The sequence below is a fragment of the Triturus cristatus genome, chromosome 2_2 (assembly GCF_964204655.1).
Source record: "Triturus cristatus chromosome 2_2, aTriCri1.1, whole genome shotgun sequence".
Lineage (NCBI taxonomy): Eukaryota > Metazoa > Chordata > Amphibia > Caudata > Salamandridae > Triturus > Triturus cristatus.
In genome coordinates, this window is record NC_140582.1 from 670007205 (window position 1) to 670025372 (window position 18168).

The window sequence follows — 18168 nt, forward strand, 5'->3', positions numbered from 1 at the left end:
CTCCAGCACCTCTGTCCTGACTTGCATCATGCTCTGGTATCCAGTACTAAAACATTTACATGTACAATGCACCTGTATCCCGGCCTGCAGCTTGCAGTTCAGTCCTAGCCCTGAGACATCCACAGGGCTCTCATAACACCACTCTATCCTTCTTTCCAGTACGGACATGTGATCCAGTGCTGTGCCTAACGGAGAATCTCCCAAAAAGAAAACTATCTGAGTACCGAAGAGCCCAAAGCTCCCACAATGCACATCCATCCTGACCTGCACCGCGTAGCACTATCCCAGTACAGAGACTTCAAAGCACTTTCAAAAAACTTCTCTATCCTTGTTTGCAATGCTTAATTTGAGCCGGTGGTTTCCGGTGCTCAGCACCGGCACCAAATTTTCCACACCAGCACTTATGACAGTCTGCCACGTGGCGGCTTTGTGAGTCCAATTCAGAAATGAGCACAACAGTAGTACAGTAATTCATTATACATTAATAGTGACTTAAACCTGCCGCCCAAGCTATTCTTATAGTGTTGGGCACCTGGAATAGTCAAAATTGTCACACTTTGTAGGAGCGTGATTGTCCGTAGTTGTGTTGATATTGTCATTGGCAGCGCAGGCATGACAACGGGTGGTGCAAGGGTTCTAGCACTTTTTTTTTTTTTTTTTTACAAACTAAGCACTGCTTTTTTGCAGCGTGCACTGGTAAACCAATGCTGGGGTGCAGGAGGAGCTCTGGGAATATATCAGTATCTGAGGACTGTGCTGCCCAGGGCTCGCACAAAGCACCTCTAATCTGACCTGCACCCTATAGAACTCCCCAGTACTGAGATATTGAAAGCGCTCTTCCAGTGCGCCTCAAGCTTGATCCAGTGTGGACTTGGAATCTCAGCGCTGAGACAAACACGGAACTGTGACAAAGCGCCTCTGTCCTGACTCGAGGTGCTCTTTCATCTCACCACCGAGGCTCTCAATACATTCTTTAAATGCCGTTTGCTGGATGCACTCTTTAATGTCAGTTTGAAGAACTTCACGTTCTCTTAAGATCGCGCGGGGAGGAGGCGACGGGGGTCAAGGCACCTGCTGCGGAGAATGGATCGGCTGAACCATCATTCGAAAGTTGTTAAAGCCCATTTCCCCACCTTGCTGGGAAGATACAGCTCTTAAACTGGCATGAAACGCACCTCTGCACTTCCTCGGTTTATTTCCAGTTTAAATGTGCCCTATACCTGTCCTCCACTTACTCCGAGACCATAAGAGCAGTTTAATTTTAGTCTCCACAGGACACAAAAGCCGGAGTAGTACGAGTACCTCCTTAAACTAACAGCTAGCTAGTATGTTAAGAGCACCATGCGGAGGGGATCCATCTCGACGCGATTCTCAAAATGTCTCAGAGAACGATTATTCTGTTTAGCACGCTGTAGGTGCCCCACAAATAAATATCTCGGGTTTTTTTTTCAATTAACTGTGCTTGAACTGATAGCGAGGGAAAAAAACAGACCGTTTTATTTAAGCTGACACAACAAAAGCCCAATTAACACTTGACCGGAAGAGTATATTATGTTCCACATTATAGTCGTTCACTTACCTCTAAAGCTTGTGCCTTAGGTTCCATCTCGTCTGGCCGGTGTCCCTCCTAAATAAACCGCCGGCGCCAACACGATACACGACGCTCACCTGCTGCATTCTGATTATCCCGACCCTGAAATGAAACCGAAGCTGCCTAGACGAACTCCTCCACAGCCCACTCCCCCAGCTTCCAACATCCAATCAGGATGTTTAAACGGCAGTACAAACATGAAGGGATTCCTTCAGTTGTTGCCACCCACTTCGCTTCCTCGATGTAGGCTAGCCCTGCCCCTAACCATTTATTTCAATGGCACTCTGCTGAAAATGCCTGGGCCACAGCATAAGCGCCCCATACACAGGTTAACCATTCCGCTTCTACCGGCCACTCCTACCATGCTACGTCACTCTCTCCTCGTGTGTGCCTCAAGGGCGAGCGAAAGCCGTCGCCCCAGCCAGAACATGTGGACGAGGACGTCACTCTCGGCTCGCTCCTCAGTACTTTCATTTTTATTTTTAAAGCAAATAAGCAAGTAAGCAACAGAATCTGTGTTACAGAGTTAGTTAACACGAAGCAGAGAGCACTTTATTTAAAGCTGCTTCGTGTTGTACATTAATTCTCTCTTTTCTCTCGGATGCTAGGGAGGGCAACGCCCCTTTCGCCCGTTATAACCAGCCGCCACTGGACGTAGGGGACGACTGAGGACATAGCTTCTGGATTCCTGACGCTCCTGCAGAACATATCCAGCTATCCTTACAGAACGCTAAGCCTAAAACAGTAGGTTCTGCCCGAGCGTCATGGAACTAGGAGTAGTAACGCTTGCAGATGTTGCTGGCATGTTAGGCAATTTGCAGGCGGAAACTCAGGCCTTGTCAGCCAGATTAGACACCCTCCAGCAACGACATGAGTCGGTGGTTACGGGGTGGAGAGCAGAAACAGCGAACCCAGTGATACAGGTCACTACCCCTACTTCCATCCCTTTAGCTCCCCCAGAGAGGTTCTCTGGAGATACTTCTCGGTGTGCCGCCTTCCTTAGTCACTGCCAGTTGCATTTTTCTTGTAAAGCCACTTGCTTCCCAACAGATCAGGCCCGGGTTGCCTTTATGGTGTCATACCTTAGCGGAGCGGCAGCAGACTGGGCCATACCTTTGGTAGACCGTGACGACCCTCTATTGTACAATTACCCTGCCTTTAAAAGAGAGTTCCGCAAATTGTTTGACAGACATATGTATACACACTCCGCTGATACAGAATTGTTGGCCTTAAAACAAGGTAGTCAAGACCTAGTGTCCTATATTACTTTGTTTCAAATACTGGTGGTTGAGTCCAATTGGCCGGAAGAAAAGCATAGTACGTTGTTTTATAGGGGGTTGCGCGACGATTTAAAAGACGCCCTTTCACAGATAGTGGACCTACCCGCGGCTTGCACAGAACTGATAGATTTGGTGGTTAAGATTGAACATCGTATCCAAGAAAGGAAGCAAGAGAAGGGAAGAGGGGAACCACGATATGTCCCTGCCAAGGAAAAGAAGGTAGAATCCGTTAAGAGTCTTGAAGAAAGTGAGCCTATGCAGATAGGCCTAGTGAGAGGGCCGTTAACCCCAGAGGAGAGGCAACGAAGGAGATCCAATAGACTCTGTTTATACTGCGGAAAGGCTGGTCATTTCCTACGGTCATGCCCAATCAAACCGACTCCATCTAAGAGTTCGGGAAACTAGTAAGCCTGGGATGCGTGGAGACAGGAATCCTGGGCAATTCTGGACTAACAGTCTCCTCCTCAGAACACGACATAAAACCTATCAATCACCTATATGTGTCAGCTTACCTTTCCGTGGAACAACTAGGTCTACATGTAGCCATCATGATTGATTCAGGGGTCTCTGGGAACTATATGGATGAGGATTGGGCAAGATGCAATTTAATACCCTGTGCCAAGAAAGAAGTGTCCAATAAGGTTATTACCATAGACGGCAGCACTCTCATTTCAGGACCAGTAACTCATAAGACTGTTAGTCTCCACATGCACATAGACCCTAATCATCAAGAAGATATTGAATTTGATTTAATTCGTTCACCTCAGATACTAGTCCTCTTAGGCATCCCTTGGTTGCAGACACATAACCCCATCATTGACTGGCAGGAAGCTACACTCACGTTTCGTCAGGTTACACACCTTGATTCCAGGATAGCAGTCGTTCACTCGATACTTGATTCAGATCTAAAGGAGCCTGTAACTGAGTTGCCTTCCTGTTACAAAGACTTGTACTCGGTTTTCGACCCTAAAGAGGCGGAAGTCCTTCCTCGCATAGGGTGTACGACTGCCGGATAGATCTAGAGATGGGAGCCAGAATCCCGTGCAGTAGGGTGTATGCCCTCACTGAGAAAGAAAACATATACCTCAGGGAATATCTAGATACTATGTTGGAGAAAGGGTTCATTAGGCCTTCTAGATCTCCTGCCTCTTCATCTCTGTTTTTTATTCCTAAGCGTGAAGGGGGTCTTCGGTGTTGTATCGCTTACAGGAGATTAAATAATGTCACCATCAAGAACCAATATCCTTTGCCTCTGATTTCCCCCCTCCTTGACAGAATACGCAATGCTAAGTTTTTCACCAAGCTAGACTTGCGTGGCGCCTACCATTTAGTGCGTGTCAAGGAGGGAGACGAGTGGAAGACTGCCTTCTGCACTAAATACGGGTTGTTTGAGTATTTAGTAATGCCCTTTGGGCTTTGTAACGCTCCTACTGCATTTCAATTCTTCATAAATGAAGTACTCTGGGATATGCTTGATGTACATGTCATCGCCTATATTGATGATTTGTTGATTTACTCTCCATCTATGTCTGAACATGTAGGCAACGTCCGACAGTTGTTGGAGCATTTACGCGATAACAACCTTTATTGTAAATTGGAAAAATGCACCTTCCATACACAGGAAGTGCCGTTTTTGGGCTTTATTGTTTCGCCTCACGGACTCAGTATGGACCCTGTCAAGGTCGAGGCCGTTCTCTCTTGGCCAGCACCTGGTAATGTCAAAGATCTACAGAGCTTTCTGAGTTTTGCCAATTTTTATAGGCGCTTTATCCAGAAATATTCCGAATTGGCACATCCCATTACCGCCCTCTTGCGGAAGGGAGTTCCGTATATATGGTCGGCGGAAGCTGAAGCATCCTTTCAGCGCTTGAAGGCAGCCTTCACGCGCGCACCTGTATTACGACATCCGGATCCCGCCTTGCCCTTTGTGGTGGAGGTGGACGCTTCTCAGGTGGCAGTGGGAGGGGTTTGGAGTCAAACTGATCCAGTGAGCGGCGAGTGCCACCCAGTAGCGTATTTCTCCCACAAGCTCACTCCTGCGGAATATAACTATGCGGTGGGAGATAAAGAACTTCTGGCAATAAAAAAGGCGTTTGAGGAGTGGAGGCAGTATCTCCTAGGCGCTCGTTATCCAGCGGTGGTATACACAGACCATCGCAACCTCCAATATCTTAAGTCGGCCAAAGCTCTGTCCATGAGACAACTTCGCTGGTCTCAATTCTTCTGTGAATATGAATTCACTATACAGTTCCGTCCAGGGAGTCAGAACGGTAAAGCAGATGCCCTATCCCGGCTGGGGTTTCGACGACCTGAAGAGCCAGTAGACACACCCTCTGTCACCCCCAGCGAATTCATCATAGGAGGGGTGATCAAGGAGGACAGCTTCAGGGAGCAGATTAAACAGGGTCAACTTTCAGCAAACATGCATGACATCGTAGGGTCAAATGAATCCGTCACTAAAGATGGCTGTGTGTGCGTTCAAGGAGGAGTGGTGTTGCCCACTCCAAGCTTACAAGCCCAGGTATTGGACTGGTATCATTCACACCCCATGGCAGGGCACCCGGGAATAAAGAAGACTACCAAGGTCGTGCGGGAGCGGTTTTGGTGGCCCACTATGCTGCAAGACATAGAACAGTATGTGAGAGCATGTCAAGTATGTGCCCAAACTAAGGTTTCCCATCAGAATCCCATGGGCTTGCTTCTACCACTCGCCTCTCCACCTGGCCCGTGGCATACAGTATCCCTCGACTTCATCGTGGATCTACCAGTAACAAAAAGAAAGAATAATACCTTGCTTGTGGTGGTGGATCATTTCACTAAGACCGCTCATTTTGTCCCTTTGATTGGGTTGCCCACGGCATCAACGTTGGCCTCCATATTCCTGCAACAGGTTGTCCGCCTCCACGGATTTCCCTCTGTCTTGATCTCAGATAGGGGGGCCCAATTTTTGTCTCGGTTCTGGAAGTACTTATGTGCTATGCTGCAGATCGATGTTCGCCTATCTTCTAGTCATCATCCACAGACGGATGGCCAGACCGAGAGAGTTAATCAGTGCTTCGAGCAATATGTGAGGAATCAAGCCCTGCACTCCTTAGCAGATTGGGATGAATGGGTATGGGTGGCGGAAATTTCGTATAACAACAGTCCGCATTCTTCCATCAACCATACCCCTTTCTTTTGTTCTCAAGGTTTCCACCCCAAGTTCTTACCCGTAGGGATCCCTATGGACAGCCCGACTCCTGCTGCCAATGATTTGGTACTAAAGCTACAAGACATACACAAGAATACATTGGTAGAACTAGACTTGGCCAAGGTGAGATACAAGGAAGGAGCAGATTTACACAGGAGATTGGAGCCTATTTATACTCCTGAGGATAAGGTGTGGCTTTCCACAAAACACATAGCGCTCAGTGGTCCACGCAAGTTCAACCCCAAATACATCGGTCCTTACAAGGTAATTAAGGTGGTCAATCCGGTGGCTGTGAAGCTTGAACTACCTGCTTCCTTTAGAATCCATCCCGTATTTCATGTATCTTTGGTAAAACCTGTTGAACCTGGCACTATGATCCCTACAAAGCCTACTCCTGTTACCGTCCAAGATAGTGACGAATATGAGGTTGAGGCCGTCGTAGACTCTCGCACCGTGGGTAGATCTCTCCAATATCTGCTGCATTGGAAGGGCTATGGGGTGGAGGAGCGCACCTGGGAGGCTGCTTGTGATGTGCATGCGCCCCGATTAGTAAGGCTGTTTCCTCAAAGGTACCCAAATAAACCCAAGCCAAGGGGGGAGTCTTGTGGAGGGAGTGTGCTGTCATGCCCCGCGGTCATGCCCCTGAGCTGCGGCTGAGTATTTAAGGAGACGAGGGGCGTGCTAACGCTGCTTAGCGTTCTTGCACGTAGCCTCATTTCCGTCCCCCTGGTGTTTGCCTGACTTCCGGTCAATCCGTGTTTCCTGCTTCCTGTTGCAGACGATTCCATAAACGAGTGCTGGTGTACTCGTTGTTCTTTGTTTGGAGTCGCGTTGGCGTTTCCGTGCTGACTGAAGCGGCAACAGCTGCCGCGCGATTCCTTTTGGTTGGTGTAGTTTCCCGGTACCAAGTAGGTCTCGAAGTCTGCCTCCAGTTCTGTGGCGTTTCCGTAGGTCCTGTCCCACATGTTGTTCTTGTATGTGGACTCCTTGGTTTTGAACCGTGCACTAGCCTTCTATTGTGTTAGTAGGGGAGCCTGCAGTTACGGCGCCTCGCGGTCATTAACAGGCCAGAGTGGTCTCTGTTTCTGGTGTTGTTTCACATTATTTATCCTTGGTTATTACGATCTTCCCTTGAATAAGAAAGGCCTTTCACAATCTTTGTCCTGCTCTACGTTTCCTTACATAGTGTATGTGGTGTTAACTAGCGTGGACCATCAAGCACCATTTATAGGTTACAGCGTTTCATTATAGAAAACAAGGTAATCTTTCTTCGTAACGATTGAGATCAGGTAGGGGACAAGTATCATTTAGGGATTCCCGACCCATTATTGTCTGTTCCCTTTAGCACTAAATGTACATCCATCACCTCAGGAGAGTAGTCGAAGAAGACGTCCTTTAGCCTCCCTCCCAGGTCGCTCGGATACTTACGGGGTGAGCCAGGTACCTTCACAGGGTCCACACATTCACAGAGGGATTGCTTATTGTCACACGTGTGTCTTATTATAGGATTGTCTTATAGAGTGAGGCACAGACATTCCTGCTGAGAATTCCAAGTGAGGTGAAAGAGAATCGTGGTAGGTGTATTTAATCACGAGGGGCCAAACAATGAGGTCATAAGAAGTGGATGCACTTTAACACAGACTTTGTTTTACAGCTGGGTGTTCCTGCCCTTAACGCTGAAGTGGCCCATCCACAAGACCTGCCTTTCTCCCCGCCTATCCTTGTTTTGTTTCCCTGTTTTCCCCTAGCGAGTCCTCCGTACTCTAGTGTTTGATAGAGTCGGAGGGACGTAGGGGACGACTGAGGACATAGCTTCTGGATTCCTGACGCTCCTGCAGAACATATCCAGCTATCCTTACACCCCCACCCAGCGCCTTGAGACCCTCACGGGTGAGTAGCGCGCTTTACAAATGTCTTGATTGATTGACTGATTGTTTCCAAGGGTTTTCCGAATTGGTCATCACCTACAAAAGGTGGAGAGGCCTTCAGAAATGCAGTTAGGGTTGACGGTGGTAGTGTGTGGAATTTGAATAGAATTTTGCTATTTAATGGTAGTAAAAGCAGTTTGGAGGATTCTGTCACCAATGTTTTCTTAGGTGTTAGAGAACAAGATAGTATTGTTAATTAGAACACCCCACCTTCCAGTGACTCTAATGCTCCTTCCAAGTGTGCAAGGATACACCGTCTTCCTGTGAGATTTCGTGATTATGTTTTGAGTTAAGGCATATTTTTTTTTGTTTGTTTATTTATTTATTTTAAAGGGGGAAGGTGTGCTGGGTGCACGTGGGTTTCCTTGTTATTACTGTATTCCGCGAGGTAGTCACGAGCATGGCACTCGTGTCAATCTCGTGGCTTCCTCACGATCTAGGATGTTTATGCTTGAATGTGGGGGTTGGAGGGAGCTCCGTTAACGAGGTTTTAGTGGGCATTACTAGCTTGACCTCGGACTGCACGGACGTCCTTCAATAATAAAGACGTATTCTTCCATTACTGTTTCCTGCCTTTTCTTCCTGAAGATTACTCCAGCAGCGATCATTTCTTAACATTAGTGACTCTAAGGGTTCACCCACTCTTACTAATCAAATTTCTCACAGCCTGCATGAACACAAAGTAAACCCAAAACGGAAGGTAAACATCACTGGCCTGGGTAAAATAAAACTGGTGCACCGTTTATTACAATTAATGTTTATTTCTAAGGTTGTTTTCTGTTTAGAGGGTCATTGTATATATTTTGCACAATCTATTTTACTCTTGGTGGTAGAAAGGGTAGTATTAGATGAATGGAGTTCTGACGCTTCCACGCACGACAAAAATTATGCAATATTTTACAATGTTTATAATTAGCATTCCTCCACATATAAGTTCACGTGTGCACAGCTTTGAACAGAACGTATATTCCGAGGTAATCTTTGTATTGTATATAGCTGTAGCATCCATATTTAACAGTTTGAATTAAAATGTCAAAATTATTAGTTGCCCTATAATGCCAACAGATTGTCGTTAATGGAAAAGTATGCTGCACAGTTTGCACCTTTTATAGCTGCGTAATTCAACCAACTGGACAGTATAAAATGAACCTACCGTGCCTGTTATCAAACATAATATAGAAGCGGAGTACGTCAAAGCATAAATTAAGCGAAGGACTGAATGACCGCTTCATCTGAATTCGTGGCAATAGTGGCACAACACGGTTTCACCTTAGGATGCCACGGAGCATACAATCAATCCGGAGTTCTGACCGCATTTTGACAAAGTGACACATAACTAAAACAATAAAAGTACAATGTAAATGCATTGCTTTTACTATGCAGATAGTATATCTAAAAAGGTGTTGCCTGAAGCCTATGTTGGCGCTGTGTGAATACTATTGAACTTATTCTGGGTTAGGAACACTTGAAACGGTTACCTGCGAACGTTCTTGACCGGGAAAGTCAGGTCCAGGCTCTGCAGCCAGCGCAGCACCTCACGGGGCAGACCTGTCCTGCGCGGTGGTTGAGGGTAGTTGGAAGGGGAAGACATGGCCGGATCCAGGTGTAGAACTTCTTGCCCCGGCAAGGGATCCTTGTTCAGCCGTCTCTGACACAGACATACCCGTCTCAGCTTCTAACATCTCCTGGGAGACTGTTGCCACAGAAACACTGGGCACGCAACGTGAGCACTTGCATGGTGGCCCAGAGTGACCAAAATAGGCACATACGAATATCGTTTTCAGTATGTGCTGTTTTACTGAGTATTTTGTATCTTCAAATAGGATATGAAGGTCATACCCCGAGACACCAAGCCTTCTGAGAACGCATTTTCGGGTTGATAGTCCGATTTGAGGACTTGAAAACAGTTATAGTCCTCGTTCGGTTTCTCGATGAATAAACATTGACTGAAAGGCTACATATGATGTTTAGTAGCTGAGGCTCCTCCTCCCTGTGATTGGTTACGCTTTGAATCCGAACAGCCGTTCACTGTACAGGTCTTGAGATGTACTGTGTGAGGACCAGCACGGCACAAGTCCTAACAAGTAAACAAGCATTTGCAATGCAGTAGGTGTCACGTATGTGAGATTTAGAGCTACTGGCGTTTTAAATGGCAATGCTAGTCCTGCCAACCTGTATGAAAATCTCACCGTCTGAGGAAGGGGAGGGGCCTCTTGTCAGAAGTATCCATGAGGCACTTTTGCCACAACCTGTACCCAAGCCCTCGCCTCAAAAAACAAGCATTGGCATAGCCAATAGATCTCCCCCTTTTTTTTTTTCTGTTGCATATTTATATAGCGCGAACTCGACCAGGGGCTCAACACCCATTGGGCTCACGGGGCTTCAGCCCCCCCCGCCTTTCATGTGTGTCAGCCCGGCTGAGACAGCCTCGGGGGCTGGCGTCCGTCTAATTGCAGCCGGACCCGAGTACTTCACAGGTCTTTAAAAGACCATTTACTCGTTAATGAGGCTTTTGTTGCGTTTTCACCCCTTCTTACAGCCACTCTGCCTATGGCTGGAAGACTTAGCGCCCCCCCCCCCCCCCGAAATCTTTTTCAGCCCCCCCCCCCCCGAAATTTGGCTCTAGGTGCCCGCCTGAACTCAACCCGAAGGTATTGGAGCACTTTACATAGCACCGTATTTACATTACACATTCAGGCACGGGGAGATTAAGTGATTTGCCCAGAATCACAGGATGTGGACGAGACCTCGAGGCTCGAACCCTGGTTTCCTGCACTAGAGGCGGCAGCGCAGCCGACGACCACATCCTTTCCCCAACGTCCTTTGGGACGTTAGAAGTGTTTAGCCATGCAACAGTTGTTGTTGCACCAAGGATATTGTGCTGGATAACTAAACAATTATAAGGTCTCAAAGGCGAGACCTATTGGCTATGCCAATGCTTCTTTAAGCAAGGCAATCCTGGTCTGCCTGAAAACAACAGTGGTGCTCATCACCATGGGCACCAGCCAGCCTGACCATGCTGAAAACTAGGCAACTAAGAAAAAGAAAACTCATTCAGTGTCAGGTCGTTTTCAGGCCCCAATATTCTACTCTATTCTAATAGTCAGTATGAGCAGAAAACGGCTGAGATTCCAAGTGATGAGTCAAGAAGGTAGTATACCACCTCATCTTTCCAATAGCATTACTGTCAACTCACTCACTTCCTACTTTTTATTCTAACAAACAAAATACATTCACAAACTTTAATGGAGTAACCTAATTTTCAAACCTATGTCTCCCTCCAAGAAGGTGTTAAACGCCTGACTTCACAAACATTTTTGAGGCAAAAGGTTGACAGATATCCTATAGATGTGTGTGGCGAAGATCCTTTCTTAACTGAAGTCCAAGAATCATCTTGAAATAGGCAGCTATAAGTTACTCTAAAGCCCACGTTAGTCCTGTGCTATAGTAACAGCCTCAAATCTGGGACACAGGTCTGAAAAGAGCCACCCGCAGCCCAAGTGTGATTCAACCACTCTCCAGGTTTCTAGCATGAAAGTGGTATTGTGCTTCTCATATGAAGAACTTCAGCAACAAGTTACATGAATGGATGGTACTTGTACTGGTGTATTGTGTCTTAGTGTCTTAGTTGAAATTGAGTTTGTACGCAAAACCTGCTCTTATTGTGTTGTGGCGAACATCTTGCTCAGACCTCACAATCTTGCAAATGTTTTTTATATGCAAAAGGGGGGTGGGAGTCTGGAGAGGGCCATGGAACAATGAAGAAAACATTAAATCATGGAAATGAAAGCTATGGAACACTATGGGGAAATGGACGGAGGGCTTACAGTTCACATCTTAGAAACGCCTGAAAGTGAAATGGAAGCTGTTTGACGTTTTTAAGTAAAGAAAATGTCAGGTTAAATGGATAAATAACGCAGCGTACTGTCACCTGCAAAGTTAACTAGACAACGTTTCAAATAAATAATGTTAATAACAATACAGATAAACGTGAAGAATTCTGCATTGAGATAGGATTGCTGCCCATCCCCCACACGCCTCAGCTCAGTGTTTTACAACAGCTCGGTGTAGACACCAGCATCAGGCAAGCAGCCACACTCATGCCTATGGAGGTTCTGAGAGTGAAGTGTGAAAGGGCTCCATCTATGGTTCAGGAGAGGGAACACCATACACATGGAGGCTGTGACTGGGGGTGGAGACTTGGCACCCACGGCTGCATGCCTGATAGACTACGGAGGAGGCAGAGAAAGAAGGAAAGGTAACGGGAGAGAAATTTAAAGTTAATAAACGCAAGAGAATTTGTGGTGGCGAAAGAGATGGAAAAAAATGAGGGGTAGACAAAGAAAAAAAAAGCGTTAAGTAAAATAAATGGAGCGAGCGAAATCGGGTGCTCGGGTAAAGCGCTCTAATGCCCCTGCGCCAAGTTTAAATTATTTGCAAATTAGGAAAACAAGCAGCAGCTGTTTTGAAGCACTCGTGCTTGTGCTGGCCTCCGCCTTGCGTAAGCGAGCAGCGGCGGCACGAGAGCCATATGTTTTCAATTAGCACTCGCGCCGCTGCTCGCTCCCGCAAGGTGGATGCCAGCACAAGCACGAGTGTGCTTGAAAAGGAGCAGACCGATTTCTAACGGTCATCTCCTAGAGCAGCGCATGCGCGCTGCCTAGACGAGACCTAAAAAAATAAGAAAGGGCACGCTGAGGCTGATGCACATGTCCTGGGGTTGACGTAGGCAGTTCAAAGCATCCACTATTTACTGTGATTTTCAGCCTGTTTTCCCTGCCATCATGTGATATTGGCTCCTAACCAGGTGACAGTGTGATGAGAGCCGATATTGTGTGTTACACACTGGAACCAGGTGAGTTATCAGGTCTGCAATGTAGTGGGATGTATGTATGTGGTGTGGAGTGGAATTATGTGTGTTGGATTGGCATTGTTAGTTGTGGAATTGTACTGTGCGATCGAGGACAATTCATATGATAGTTTCATCAAGGTCAGGCTTAGAATTGTAACATTCATGTTATTTGTCCCAATACTGTTACTGATTTATTTGCAAAACAAATAATGTTCTCTGGACATTTTAGCCTTCCAAATTTGAAAGCACACTCAAAGCTACCCAACCACAAAAAAACGTGGTTACCAAACTCCTTCACACACTAAATAGTCACTTAATTTACTTCTCCTCTTTCTGCTTTGCTGTTCCTCAGAACTGCACAAGAACAAATTGTCACCAAATAAAACATTGAAACCTAGGATTCTTTGACGGAAACAGAGAAGCAACGTTACTTAAAAAATAATAGTTCATGTGATTGGCGCTGCTGTGCTGAGAAGTTGTTCATGCATTTTGCTTTCCCTGCATACTCAAAAGCTGACATGGTTTGCTTTCTGTTCGTGTTTTCATCTTGTTTTCCAGCTGGATGGGGAGCATAAATTCAGCAGTGGGTGTTCCTCGCTCTGATGCATTGGTTCAGAGTATCAAAAAGAAAGCACCCAACTAGCAAGCAAAGGTTGGAGACTAAATGAATGTTTTCTCCAAATGACTTGCCTGAAGCAAAAAAATACACCGATCAATTCAGTGTTACAAATTATGTGCAAATGAACCAGCACCTACACCACTGCAGTGGTTTTGAGGGGTTGGGTAATTATACACCATACTTCGATTTGTGTTCCTCCCTACTGCTTCCCTTACATGCCTTCTCTCTGTGGCACCTGTGACACCTCTGACTGCAGTGCACTGGTGGTACATGTGAAGTCTGAGTGCAGTGCACTGGTGGCGAGTATGCCATTAGTTAAAAATCCTTGGAAGGGGTTAATAAATGTTTCCTGAGGCAAGCAATATATTCCTGAATCAGGCTGCATGACCCAGTGTGTAGTAATTGTATAACTAATCAGTCCCTGGTGGCAAACACCCAGGGTGATGTGCTGCATGGCTAAACACTTATAAGGTCCAAAAGGCGAGTCCTATTGGCTATGCCAAAGTTTGTTTCTCAATGCAACAGAATGGAAACAAGAGTATGTGATGGATACTGTTACTACATGTAATTTGATAATGTGCAGGAGGCAGGATCGTCTCACACTAAAGAATGTTATAAGTCCTTAAAGAGTAGATGCGCTCGCTCTGCACCTTTTAAAAAAAAACATGCTTCATGGTGGCAATTATGGAAATGATGCTAGGCTTACTATATGATATGAAGTAAAAAATCTGCAATTGTACAACACTAAATAAAATGGCTTCACTGAATTTGAAATAACTGAAACTTGGAAGATATACTAGCACTAATGGGCTCTTTAAGCTAATATAAAAAATGGCATTGCAACTCAGTAATAAAATGTATCAGCATTAGCATTTTCACAGTACAAGTAATAGTGTTAAGGCACAGGAGCAAGTAATTCTACTTTCTCAGTGGGTACACTGGCCGATGCCAAAGTTTAGTAATTCTGCATCTAAATGTTTTTGATGGCTGAGTATTTTTGTCCTGAAAGAGCTAGGAAAGCTAAGTAAAGGTAAATGAGAGTGTTGCTTTTAGGGAGAAGTTATTAAAGTAAGGGAGAGAGAGAGAGAGAGAGAAGAAGACAGGAGAGGGAGAAAAGAGGTGAAAACGCTAAGAAAAATAACAAGATTGGGAAGGGAAGATAGGTATGAGAAGTATATGCTCCAGATCTCCTTCTTGTTCACCCACCCTGCAGCCAGATACCTGAGCTCCTGAGTCATATCCTTCTAGTAACCCTTTCTGTAGTGTTGCTTGTTCCCTCTGTTCCACTCACCCTGCAATAAGCATCTGGTACTAATTTTTCCTGTCCACCTATTGGCCCTTTATTCATACCAACCCATTTGTCCTCTGTGGTGTTTGATTCTGTCCTGTTTGTCGCTTCTTTATGCCTACCCACTATGAAGTGGTGCATTGGGTGCTATAACAATCCTTCCTTCCTTCCTTCCTTCCTTCCTTCCTTCCTTCCTTCCTTCCTTCCTTCCTTCCTTCCTTCCTTCCTTCCTTCCTTCCTTCCTTCCTTCCTTCCTTCCTTCCTTCCTTCCTTCCTCCCTCCCCCCTCCCCCTCTCCCTCCCTCCCTCCCTCCTCTGATGCTATCACCACCCAGTCCACCCTGCAGTGAGCCCCTGGTACTGTAGTATCTTGTATAGTGTAGTGTAGCGTAGTAGTGTGTTGTTCTCAAAGAAACATGGGTTTCAGCAGTTGCAAGCTGTTCTACGGGGGAGAAAGCATCTTTGGTGACCCAAAAGAACAAAGCAGATTAAAAGAATGCAATGAATAACATTACATTGTAATACATACATACATATACAACATAACCAACCCCTTATACAAAAAACAACACAGACACAAATGAGAATGACAAAATTATGGAAAGATACTTCATACAAAACAAAATATTTACATTTTGCAGAAATTCCAGGAGAACGCAACGCCTGACTGGGAGCAACATCAAACCCAGCTTAAGGTAGATTTACACTCCAAAACAAGCAGAGAAAACAGTTTCATGAGTATAAAGGAGTTCGCAACAGGGAGCAGGTCTACCATCACAAAGGACTGGTGCTAACTTCAATAGGTCAGTATGTCACAAAGCAGTGGAGCATACACTACAGTAAGAATTCTACCATAGAATGTAGCAGACTGAAGGATTACAATTAACAACATTACACTGCATCACCATGCATCTGGCTCCAGGAAAAGATTAAATGAAAATAAAATTTGTAAAGCGCGACAATCACTCGGGGGTATCTAGGCGCTAAGCATAATCTGACAGGCTGAGAAGATCCAGAAGATGGCAGAATTATTTGGAAAAAAGGCAAGCTTTTAGATCTTTCATAAACTCTAGAAAGTGTGTTTTGAATTTTAGTTCTGCCGGAAGAGAATTCCATAATCTTGATGTGCATAAAATGAAACCTCTCCCACCCAGTTGGCTTTCTTAAATCTGGAGATTACCAGATTTCCACTTGTGGATGATCACAGTGAGCGCGTTGGGATATATATCGATGAAAATGCTGTATAATGTAGTCTGGGCCAACAGCATGTTGTGCCCGGAAGGCAATTCAGAGTGCATGCAGAGTGCTTTAAACTGTATACATTTGTCAATGGGGAGCCAGTGTAGTTGAATGAGTGCATGAGAAACAGAAGTATGTTTTGGAATGCCTAGCAGTAGCCTAGCTGCGGTGTTCTGTAGTGTTCGTAACTTATGTAGAAAACATTTTTGGATGTTAATAAAAAGTGCATTGCCATAATCTACTTTGGATGAGATTAGAGCCGTGACTACTCTCTTTTGCAGACTAGGTGGGATAAAAGGTAAAGCTTTCCTTAAGATTTTCAAAATGAGGAAACACCAGGAAGTGATATGGTTAATTTGTTCTTCTTAGGATAGCTTGGTATCAATAATTACCCCCAGGTTTTTTGCTATTTCCCTGGGGGTAGGCAGATTCCCTAGTTCCTGGGGCCACCAATTGTTTGACCAAAAGGAAGGGTTGTTGCCAAACAGTAGGACCTCCGTTTTTGAGGAGTTCAATTTCAGGCAATTGCTGCTCATCGAGTTACCAACATGGAGCATGCAGTTGTGGAACTGGGTAGCCGTGGATCCCGTATTGTTGGTGACGGAGACAACAATCTGTGTGTCATCCACATGTGAAACCAGGGAAGAGCCAAATGATTAAATTAAGGCTGCAAGTGGGGTAACATAAAGATTGAACAAGGTAGGACTCGAGGATGAGCCCGAGGGACTCCACAAGGTAAAGAGAAAGCTGGTGAGGTAAAATCACCTAGTGAGACTGTTTGAATGCAATTGATCATAAAAGAAGTTAGGCACTTGAGTGCGTTATCTTTGATCCCAATTGATTCAAGGCGATCAATGAGAAGAGCATGGTTGACCGTATCAAATGCGTCGGATAGATCCAGAAGGAGCAGAGCCGCATTTCCCCTGCTGTCTATTGTTTGCCTAATTTCTTCTGTGGCTGTAATCAGTGTCAGTTCAGTGCTGTGATGACTACGAAAACTGAACTGTGTAGAATCCAAACTCTTGTTTTTTTCTAAGAAGATGGTCAATTCATTATTGACGATTTTTTCAACCAGTTGGCAGGGAATGGTAATCAAGGTATTGGTCTATAGTTGTTGGGGTCACCAGTGTCTAAGTTAGCCTTTTTTAATAGTCGCAGAATAGACCCTACCTTCCAATCTTTTGGAAACAAACCCACTTCAAGGAGATTATTAAAAATGGTCATGAGGTGTGAGGCTATCACCTTTTGGGCTTAGTGAATTGTTCTGGCCGGACAAGGGTCCTGTGGAGAGTCTGATTTGATCTGCTTCAGTATTTGCGTCTGATCGACCGTTAGAGGTCCAAAGTGGGATAGAACACTGATATTGTGTGTGCCTTTTGGAGATTTAGAATCAAAGTCAGCCATTTGGCACAAGTTTAGGAAGGAATTATAGACAGACTTAACTTTATCCTGAAAGTAAAGTGATTGTTTATTACAGAATTGTTGATTTATATTTGGGTTTTTAGGGTCAGGAAGTTTTTTAACTGTTGCGAAAAGTTCCTTGGAGGAGTTCATTGCTCCATCTATTTTTGTTGCAAAAAAGTTGTTTTTCGCAATTAAAATTTTTTTTTGTAGGTCTGCAGATTAGTTAAATATATTTCTTTGTCTACTGGTTTAAGCTGAGATCTCCATCTACGTTCTGATCTCCTAAATTCCTGCTTTTTTTCCTGAGATCATCGTTGAACCAGGGTTTGGAAGGATAGATCTTATGACTAAGAGATTGTTTTGCTGGAGCTAATGATGGTAGTTACGATCGGCTGTGCCCAAATCAGAGGAGACCATAGGAGTTAAATGGACAAGAGAGGAATTGAGCTGATCAGCATCAATAGCACTCCATGGGCGCCGAGTAGTACTCCTATTTGTGGGTTAATTTTTTCTACCCCGGGTAGTCCATTTATCTTGAACAGAATAGATTTGTGGTCTGACCAGGTCAGAGGGAGTGAGGATACCCAGTGGAGCTGTTGATTATCCGTGAAAATGCCATCCAAAAGATGACCAGCTTTGTGTGAGGACCTGTCAACGATTTGCGGTAGACCTGCGCCCGCCATATGATCCAGTAGATTTATTGAGTCTGGATCGAGCGAATACTCCATATGGTAATTAAAGTCGCCTAAGATAGTGAAATCTGCAGCATTCACTTTTT

At 45.2% G+C, this 18168-nt stretch overlaps 1 protein-coding gene across 1 annotated transcript in view; it reads right to left on the minus strand.

The window, feature by feature from the left end:
- Positions 1-9894, minus strand: part of SPATA4 (spermatogenesis associated 4) — a 226303-nt gene extending 216409 nt beyond the window's left edge. The window contains exon 1 of the mRNA XM_085641866.1: positions 9468-9894. Coding sequence (XP_085497992.1) covers positions 9468-9580 — 113 coding nt within the window. The 5' untranslated portion in view covers positions 9581-9894. The remainder of the gene's footprint in view (positions 1-9467) is intronic.
- Between the last annotated feature and the right edge of the window lie 8274 nt (positions 9895-18168).